The sequence below is a fragment of the Lolium perenne genome, chromosome 3, assembly GCF_019359855.2.
Source record: "Lolium perenne isolate Kyuss_39 chromosome 3, Kyuss_2.0, whole genome shotgun sequence".
NCBI classification, from domain to species: Eukaryota; Viridiplantae; Streptophyta; class Magnoliopsida; order Poales; family Poaceae; genus Lolium; species Lolium perenne.
In genome coordinates, this window is record NC_067246.2 from 252,204,263 (window position 1) to 252,214,448 (window position 10,186).

Below are 10,186 nucleotides of genomic sequence, written 5' to 3' on the forward strand. Positions count from 1 at the left end.
ATATGTCTTGACTGAGGATAGGAGTCGTGTACTTGTACCAACAGTTGTACAGTTGTACAGTTGTACTGCTATCTGTGCTGTACAACAAGGGATAGTAGCCAGCGGCCACAAGCCGAGGCTACTCCATCCTTGGCCTCCTCCATTTCCCCGCTGGCCGCCGGCGCGCCTCCGCCGTGGTCAGCCGTCTCCGCCGTGGAGAATGCTGCCCCACGCACCGTCCCGGTACCCCGGCGCCGCCAAGTTCAAACCCCTCCTCCCCACCAAACCGCCTCTCGCTCCCGCCTCCTCCCGAGGAAACCTCTGCACCGCCGCCGCCTCCCGCCGCGACTTCCTCCTCCTCGTCCCGTCCCTAGCGGCAGCATCCACAGCCATCCAGTACCTCCCCCTCGCGGCCTCCGCCGCGGACGATGAGAACCCGGCCCCACCGCCGCCACCCGCTCCGGCCCCGCCTCCTGCTGGGGATCCCGAAGGGGAGGCGCTATCCAGGATGTACGACGCCACGGTCATCGGGGAGCCGCAGGCTGTCGGGAAGGACGCGCGGGGCAGGGTGTGGGAGAAGCTGATGGCCGCGCGGGTCGTGTACCTCGGCGAGGCCGAGCTCGTGCCCGACCGCGACGACCGGGTGCTCGAGCTCGAGATCGTGAGGAAGCTGGCCGCTCGGTGCGCGGACGCCGGGAGGAGCCTCTCGCTCTCGCTTGAGGCGTTCCCCTGCGACCTCCAGGAGCAGCTCGGCCAGTTCATGGATGGGAGGTTGTTACTGCCCTCTTTGTTCCTTAATGGGTTATTTTTTACCTGTTGATAAATGATAAATCTAACCGAGCAGTGGATTTTTTTATGGGTCCGAAGCTTTTGTGTTTGAAGTAGATATTTTGCACCTTATCAATGTCAAATTCAAACACAGTTACTCAGTTACTTGTTATATTGTAGTTTCAGTTCTGATAGATGTATATAAAGTACGGGAAGAGTTAGGTGCCTCTTCGGTTTGTAGGATAGTGAGAATTTAGTGAAAAACACTGGAATATGGTAGGAATGCATGTGCAAAACAGATGATAGGAAATCACTGGATTCCTTTAAGACATAACTGTGATGTATTTTCGTTATCTCCCCTGGTAATGAAAATTCAATCCCCTGGTGGATCGTTTGGAAAAAAGAAAAAAAGATAGGAAATCACTGGAATTATGCACTTCTATGTTTTGTTCATAGTCATCCGAATAAACAAAGTCAAATCGGAGACAAACCACATGTAATAAAAAAAATATAATTAGGATGTTATTATACCGCTAAAGACCTTGGTCTTGTACCGCTAAAAAAAAAAAATTCGTGTGTATGAATTCTAAAAAGGTCATAAATTGCAAATTCCATGCCTTTTTTTTCTTGAAACTGTGACGGATGGAAAATTTCCGCCATTTCATTCATTTGAACCAAATGGATGCATAGGGCCACCAAAAGAAAATATCCTTCTCCTACGTTTCTCCTCCACTTTTCCTACTGTACAGCAGTGAAATTGCTATGCTAACAGCTTGGAGTATTTGGCGTGAAAGGAACAGGAGAGTCTTCGATAATGTCTACAAACCTATCCAGATGGTTGTCGATCAGATCAAGGCTGATGCCAACTTTTGGGCTGTTGCTAGTCAAAGTCGATTTATGTTACCTACCCAATAATGCATCTCTGTTTCTAGTAGCTTAGCAGGCTAGGACTGTGATATGTTTTTTTCCTTCACTGTCCTGATCGGGTCATTTCTGAACCTGTATGTGTATCTCTTGAACCTTGCCATCTGTTGGCTTTCTTCTCTTCTTATAGATACATGCACCTCTCCTGCATGGTTTGAAAAAAAAGTTTTACGGAGGCCCTACTAAGTATTAGCTAAGAATTTCTTGTAAAAGGCACAGCAAAGGCATGGCTTACTCTGCACGTTCGATCCGTTTAGATGTGCTAGAACTTCTACCCGTATCTCGTAGACTACTACTATCATGACCATGTAGGTTTCCGTGCAAAGGTTGAACTGCAGCCCTAGTTTTGCTTTTCCTTCATCTTTCTGCGGAACAGTGTATTTTTTATAAGCGTGATTGCAATTTATCAGCCTTGCAATACTTCCTTGATGAACTTCTAACAGACCTATCTTAATTCAGCATTGATGGCAACAGCTTAAAGTTGTACACATCTCACTGGGCACCAGAGCGATGGCAGGAGTATGAACCTCTTTTAAACTACTGCCGTGATAATGGAATCAAGCTTATTGCATGTGGAACTCCACTTGAGGTAATTCATAACTGCCAGACACATTGTCAAGCAAATCTGCATGCACTCAATTTAGGCATACTTTCATCATCATAAATCTTGCTCAATTTAGGGTGTTACTGTCGAGGCTGTAGACTTGAGACACTGTAGTCATTCAGTATTGATTTTCAATTTTACATTATTCCAGCTGGCAACTTGGCAAGCATTATCTTGTCTTGTGCGATATAGTGCTTTTACTTGATGAGTAACCACCTATTCTGCACAATTTACTGGCCCATGTCTAAGAAATGTTCTGATACTGAATAATATCTTAGTTTTCTCTGCATTATTGGTGAGTATCTAATACATTTCTTGACTAGGTAGTAAGAACTGTCCAAGCTGAAGGAATCAACGGTCTTTCAAAAGCAAATAGGAAGTTGTATGCTCCTCCAGCTGGCTCAGGCTTCATTTCTGGCTTTACATCCATCTCGGGCCGATCATTGATAGACAAAACTTCATCCTCCAATGTCTCTCCTTTTGGCCCTAGCTCATATCTATCTGCACAGGCAAGAGTAGTTGATGATTATACCATGTCCAAAATAATAATGAAGGAAATTACTACTGGAGATCCTTCAGGGATGCTTGTTGTTGTCACTGGTGCGAGCCATGTTATGTATGGGTCTCGAGGAATTGGTGTTCCTGCCAGAATATCTAAAAAGATGCAAAAGAAAAAGCAAGTTGTGATTCTTCTTGATCCTGAGAGGCAAGGTATAAGGAGAGAAGGTGAAATCCCCGTAGCCGATTTATTGTGGTATTCTGCTGCCAAGCCATGCAGTAGAAATTGCTTCGACCGTGCTGAAATCGCTAGAGTTATGAATGCAGCTGGTAGGAGGCGTGAAGCTTTACCTCAGGTTATCACTTGCTTTCTCAGCATATGTTTGTTGCTCCTTCACACTATGTATCTCTTACTAATGGTAACATCCTGTGAAAGAAGGTGTTAGTAAAAAAAACCAGTAATGAGCGTGCTTAAAAATTCTTGCCATATCAGGCAGTTTATGATTTCTAGTACCATCATATTTCTTATGTTTCAGCTAATGTAATATTTTGCACTTAAATCATGACAGGATATTCAGAAAGGAATAGATCTTGGTGTAGTTTCTCCTGAGATACTGCAGAACTTTTTTGACCTTGAGAAATATCCTGTTGTGGATGAATTGATTCACCGATTCCAAGTAAGCACCTGTCTTAATGTTTCACAACTTCCCCTTATAATTATGGTTTGGTGCTATGCTTGACTGTATAAAATTATATTACTACTTTGATGTATATATGCTTTTCTTGATTATATTTAGAAAACAAATCTATCAACAATATAACTCTTTATGGATGGCCCGGCCCAGATTTTATTCGGGGTCAGCCCTGCCTGGCGTCCCAGAAAGAAGAAAAACTGGAAGAAGTAATAAATATTTGGTATTTTATCTGAATGGGGTCACGGTGTGAGAATTATTTGGGGAAACTGGAAGTTCTTGTTTTCCTCGGTTTTCCAGGGCTGGGCCATGCATTGAGCTAATCTAAATCCATCTTCTTCTATATCTAGGAAAACTTACTGATTATTAATGATGTTGAAAATTATCACCGTGTGCAGGGTTTCCGTGAAAGGTTACTGGCAGATCCCAAATTCTTGAACAGATTAGCGATCGAAGAGGGCATATCAATAACTACAGCTGTCTTAGCACAATATGAAAAACGGAAAGGACGGTTTTTTGAAGAGATCGACTATGTCCTTACTGATACAATTAGAGGTTCTGTTGTTGATTTTTTTACAGTGTGGCTTCCTGCTCCAACTATTTCGCTCTTATCTATTGCTGACAATGGTTCTGGTGAGAGCTTGGAGCTTGTTAGAGGACTGTTAGGATCACTACCAGATAATGCATTTCAAAAGGGGATCGTGGGCCAGAATTGGGACATTAACCAGAGAGTTGCATCCGTACTAATGGGTGGCCTTAAACTTGCTGGTGTTGGATACGTTTCTAGTATTGGAGCTGAAGTTGCTTCAGAGGTTTTGTATGCTGCTCGTCGAGTTTTGAGACCCTCTGCAACTATGGAGGCAGAACGTGCAAGAGCTCCCATCTGGAAATCAGCAGCTGTTTATAGTGGCTTCCTTGGAACATCTGCAAATCTGCGATATCAGGTACTTCCTCATGACATCTGTCTAGTTTCAAACGAAGGGTCGAGAATTAGATATGCAATGAAGTTGTCAACTTCTCATTTCCAAAAGTTGTTCAGAAGTGGTTGTCGTTAATCATGACAATCAGTTTTGTCTGCCAGAGTTGCATATATATATGGGCACATGACAATTAGCAATAGTTAAAATGATCTGTAATTTGAGGGCACATGAGAGGAAATTAGCAATGGTATAATGATCTGTAATATTTTTTTTCGAAATGGAAATGATCTGTAATATAAGGACACATGATATGAAATTCGCAAATAGTTAAAATGATCTGTCTTATTGAGTAATATTTAACTCTTTCCCAACAAATTGTTAAGGTCATTGCTGGTCTGGTGGAGCATCGGCTTGGAGAATATCTGGTGTCGTACTATAATCTGCCACTTCTTGCTAATGTGTTATCTTTTGTTGCACGGATAATCAATTCATACTTTGGAACACAGGTATGCCGCCTCTGCACTCTGTACTTCCATTATAGGTATTTTTTTTCTGGTTTTATGGTGCGCCCTCAAGCTGGTTGAACCACACAGACAATTATTGGGTTTGCTTCCAGAAAAAAAAAATGGCGTGATCCATAGAGCAGGAATAGCTATTAATGAGTAGGGCATAATTTAACTAATGCCAATTAACTTGATTTTGGCGCCCCCCCTTATAGGCTATGGTTACGACATGTGATGTCCTCCACTTAAAGGAGGGGCCTGGGAAACAAGTTTATGGCTCCAACACTAACCATCCATAACCACACACCTTGTAGTTCGATTACTGCAGGATCCATAAATCATCTAGCGCATATAAATGCAAGTGTCCCGTTTCTCTACAGGGCGTATCCATTGTTGAAAGCTCCCACACACTGTGGGTTTTGGGGAAAGGAATTTTTAGGCAGTCTTTCCCTTGCTTTTATGCAAAGACACAAGTGGAGATATTCTACAACTGTGCCAGACCTGCCCTTCTCCTATTTCTCTACAAGCACTAAGAAAATATCAAGGTTCAAAAAAGCGCTAAGCGCTAAGCGAGCGGTGAGGTTCTGCCTAGAGGAACTGCTGCTTAAGCGAGCTTAAGTGCCGCTTAAGCGTGCATGGCAAAACATGCATATGTAAGCCCAAAATAGGAAATATTGAATAACCTCACGTAGTTCTGTGTCATTTATGGTCCAACAAAAGGCCCAACACGATGCCTCTTGCTTCTCAGGTCGTAGCCAAACACATGACCACCTCCAAAAGGCCCAATAACCTCTCCCAGGTCGTAGCCGCCACTCACACACGCCCGCCTCTCTCACTTTGATCCCCTCGATCTGGACTGGAAGGGGACGAGGGGAACGAGCTCCTGTAAGAAGGGGATCCTGTCTAGGCAGGCGGTCTTGAGGAAGATCTAGAGGGCGGTGCGAAAGAGGAGCTTGACCAGCGGCGCGGAGGAGCTCCAGTGGTGTCGCCTCTTGCTTCTGTCTCGACACGGTAGTGGAATTGGGATGAGTACGGAATTCCTAACGCTAGCCCTCTTGCTTCTGCCTCGACACCATGTGAGAGCCCGCCTCCACAGCTCCTCCTTGCTTTTCCTCTCGCTCAGGCCGAAAGCTGAGCGGAATGGCTCCGCTTAGCTCTAATCTACGCTTAAGCGTACGCTTAGGAACGCTTTTTTGAACCATGGAAAATATTGGACGCTACATTGATCACACTTAACATTACCACGTAGTCACACTTAACATGCACATGTGTTTGTACTATGGTTTAAAACGGCATGCTTCGTCAATCTTAGTAATTATATGTAAACAATCAATATCTGGTTCCTAGACCAAAGGCTCATCCGTCAGCATGTAAGTTGTTGCAATTTGCAATTATGTAAATATATATACGTACATGAAGAACGTAATGTGGATAATTGCGTCCAATAGGAGCGATCCACTTCATCATATGGATTAAAAGGTGCAGAACCATTTGTCCCTAAACCACACGCCCATTCTGCCATTATGGTTTATGGATCAAACTGACCCACCCCAATTCCTCTGTTTGTCTCTTCAATAGAAACTTTGTTGAATATCTCCAGGGTAGAAATGAAAATCCTAGTGAAAGCATTCATTTCTGCAGTCTACTAGTCAGCTCCATACATGAAGAACGTTCTGTTGATAATACCTTCATTCTACGACTCTCTAGTCTTTACTGACACCTATGTTTGATGCAGCAATGGATCGATCTTGCACGTTCTACAGGCATCCAAACAAGTGAGGAAGATCTACCTCCTCCTGAAATTCCCAGCTCACCAGAAATACCGCTACTAGAATGTGGCACAACAGAACTACAGAATACAGACAATGTTACGAACAAATCAGGCGACGAGACATAGTCACGAGCTTATTTGGTTGTAGGCATGCAACTCAAGGAACGGGTTTGTTTTATGATACACCACACACAGTACAGGCATAGACATAGGGTCTTCGTACAACCATATAGCAGTATAGCATTTGTCTTTCGGGAGGAAAACATGAAATTTTGAAGAGCTGAGTATGTTATTCCAGCATTCCTTTCTCATGGCTAAAAGGATCTGCTGTTACACACTTGAGTAAATATACTGTATGTACATCAACGGAGAAAAGAGGCATAATTTTGGAACACGTACAATTATACTCTTGAGTTCATCTTGGATGGGTAATGCAAGTGATGTCGCTTGAGACAAAGAAGTCTGTGGGTTCAGATTTCATATGAAATTGTGTGCACCTTGCTTGGCAGCCATGAATTGTATTTGCTGAATTCATTCGGATCCAAGTACCATTTGTACTAGGATTGGAATTGGTAGAGATTGGATTATATCTCCAACTTTTACCTTTGCTGCGATCTGGAATTTTAAAAATGAAATTGAAATTCGATACTACTTGCTTATGCGACTACTGAGAGATGGATGCCCCTGTGCACAGGTCATGCACGTTCACCCAAATGCAGGGCAGGTATCCAACAGGCTTCTGTCCTTTCAGTGTGTTATAATCGTACAATCGTCAATCGAATAAAGCTGGCTTGCCGTTGCTATTAGTGAGCCAGAAGAATCCAGTTCTCCGCACGACCATCCCACGCGGCAATATTCATTTTCTTTTTGCAAGAACCCAAATATGCTTTGTCACCGACCGATCGCTGGACCATCGAGAAATAGGAAACACATCCGAAGCCTGACAGCTGACACGATAGGAAACTATGAGATGCAGAGCAAGATCATCTCCAATCGCACACTCTGTACGCGTGCGGCAACAACGCCGAGTGGCCTTATGGGGGCTCCGGATCGAACTGCCATATATGGAGGCGCCTTTGCACATTCACGTCTCTATAGGATTTACATAAAATGCAGGCAAACTTCAAATTTCAATTTTTTAAATTTTTTTTTTGTTACATATCTTAAAATATGAATGAAATTCAACTAAATTTAAATAAGAATTAAACTAAACCCTAGCTACGGTGGCAGCCGCACTACCGTGTGCGCCCCTCCTGGTTCTTCTTGCACAACGCCATGAGATCCAATGCTCGAGGTGGTGGCCCACCTAGAGAGAGCGGACCGTTACGATGCGCTCCTCCACGAGGGTGTCACAATGGGGGTGCACCTCCTCCATCCCCTGCATCATCTTCGATTGCGGCTCCGTCAAGCCTCATGTCTGGATTCGCGGGGTACATGTTGTGATACAATGCCCACACCTCATCTAGGGTAAGGTTTCGCAGGCCGAAGCTATTCACGACAGCGTCTCCCTCACGACAGTGGAACGCCATTTGGCTCTGGGTGATGCAGGGGATGGAGAAGCAAACTGGTCAGGCGAGACCACACCGGACCAAAAGAGGATTTGGGGCTACGAGTGGGAGCCCATTTCTATCCCCCCCCCCCCCCCCCATAGCCGGTTGGGGAGGCCTTGGGTGCGCGATTGGAGATGCTCTTTGTAATGCCGTCAAAGCCAACAACACATCCACCGCCAAGATTCCATGCAAGCGTGGAATTTTGATAAAGAGTGGATCATTATGAATTTTTGTGTTTGTTGGTACCATGGTTGGTGATTGATAAATTGGTGGACCTTTTTGGAACAAAAATCTCGGCTCCTCAACTCAAGTCTAGGCACTTTTTTTGTCTTAATTGCTGGAGAATTTCTTAAGTCTGTTTCATCCAAACAAAATTCCAACCACGGTAAAGAAAGTGTAACTGGATCAAGTTGTGTTTCCTCTTTAAACTGTTGTTGCACTGTTTTTTACCAGAGACTTCTAAAAAATTGAGACATATAATTTTTTTTATGGGAGATACCCGCACGACGTGACATATGCACGACCCAACCAAAGGATTTATTTATCCTAAATGGGCATTTCCAGACTCTAAAACACTTATGACCCCGTCCAAAACTTTAAAACTTCTCTGATCCCTTGTAGTCACGCCATGTTGGATGGCTTGTTTGACTCGCTAGACTTAACCATTTTTTAGCTTAGGATGGGTCAAAAACAGCTAAGACACCCCCGCTTGTTTGGATATTTTAGTTTGGTTAAGCTATTTTAGATGGATGGACTCAACGATGTCAGACGGAAAAATATCTAGTGATACCACACTTTACATGATACCATAGTACCACTTCAGGGAATTCAATAGTATTTTAGATGTCAAAAAAATTGAAACAAATTTGTGGGTGTTCACAAGATGCGTGTTTACATTCCTTAGAATTTTCAAAACCAAATTTGAAATACATAAAGAGAAACGAAGAAGAAAAAATTGTATGTTAATAGTGTCATTTTGTGTTTGTCTTTATGTGACACTATTTATGTTGGATTTCTCTTTTTTTGTTTCTATGATGGTATTTCGAATTCGGTTCTGCAAGTTATGGACAATGCAAACACACATCTTGTGAATACCCGCATATTTTTTCGGTACAATTTAAATTTAAAGAGTGGTACCATGGTACCAAATAAGATGAGATTCACTAGCTAGATATGTTCTTGATCTCAAGCCCTCTGGAAATTTGTCGGGCCCTCTAGGGTAAAGTAATAGCTAGGTCAAGCTATTTTAGATAGCTGGACTCAATGAAAACTAGCCAAACTAAATGGTGTGTTACGTCCAAGAGAGGTCATTTAAGTTTCAAAATTTCTAAGAGGACCATGGGTGGTTTAGAGCTTGAAAAACAGAGTCTGGCAGATGGGGTCAGGTGAAGTGCACTTACCATCGTGAAATTTGGATTGCCAGCCAGGTTAGTTGTGCAGGTTGCCACATGAGTAGCCACGGCACCGTGGCAGAAGCAGTTCAGTCCGGGAATGGTGGACTGCCTGCCTGCCTGCCCCAAGACCCGAATATAGAACGATGATGATACAGTAGTATCTTGCATGGGCGGTCGGTGGCAGAGCAGAGTACGGTACGGCGCGGGCGGATAGAGTATGCCTGCCGCCAGCGCCCACGAACCTTCTCCGCTCCTTCCTCTCCACGGCTCCAGCTGCGCACGGCCTCTTGGAGCTAGGCCTTGCACGTGAGTCCATCTGTCACTCACGCCTCGCCTGCGCCGGCCTGACAGCCAGGTAAGAGACGAACTAGTCGTTGCCTCGGTGGCCACACTCGTGTGTTCATCTGGATCCTGGACGTGAGAGCGCCAACTTCGCACCCAGCGACCGAATGCGCTTGTTTTCGCCAACCACCGGCTCTGCCTAGCGACCGCGCATCGGCACGGGGGAGTCTTTCACTTCACCGTACGGATGGAAATGGCTAGGACGAGGTTAGATTAGAGCAATTCTATATGGGCAGTGTAA

General features: G+C 44.2%; 1 protein-coding gene across 1 annotated transcript; it reads left to right on the top strand.

Annotated features, from left to right (window-relative positions):
* Positions 1-59: 59 nt before the first annotated feature.
* Positions 60-7,326, top strand: LOC127344741 (protein RETICULATA-RELATED 6, chloroplastic). Its single transcript, XM_051371074.2, has 7 exons — positions 60-750; positions 2,131-2,260; positions 2,599-3,129; positions 3,343-3,450; positions 3,864-4,409; positions 4,769-4,891; positions 6,624-7,326. Exons 1-7 carry the CDS (start codon positions 200-202, stop codon positions 6,783-6,785), a joined length of 2,151 nt encoding a protein of 716 aa, XP_051227034.1. The 5' UTR covers positions 60-199; the 3' UTR covers positions 6,786-7,326.
* The last annotated feature ends 2,860 nt before the right edge of the window (positions 7,327-10,186 follow it).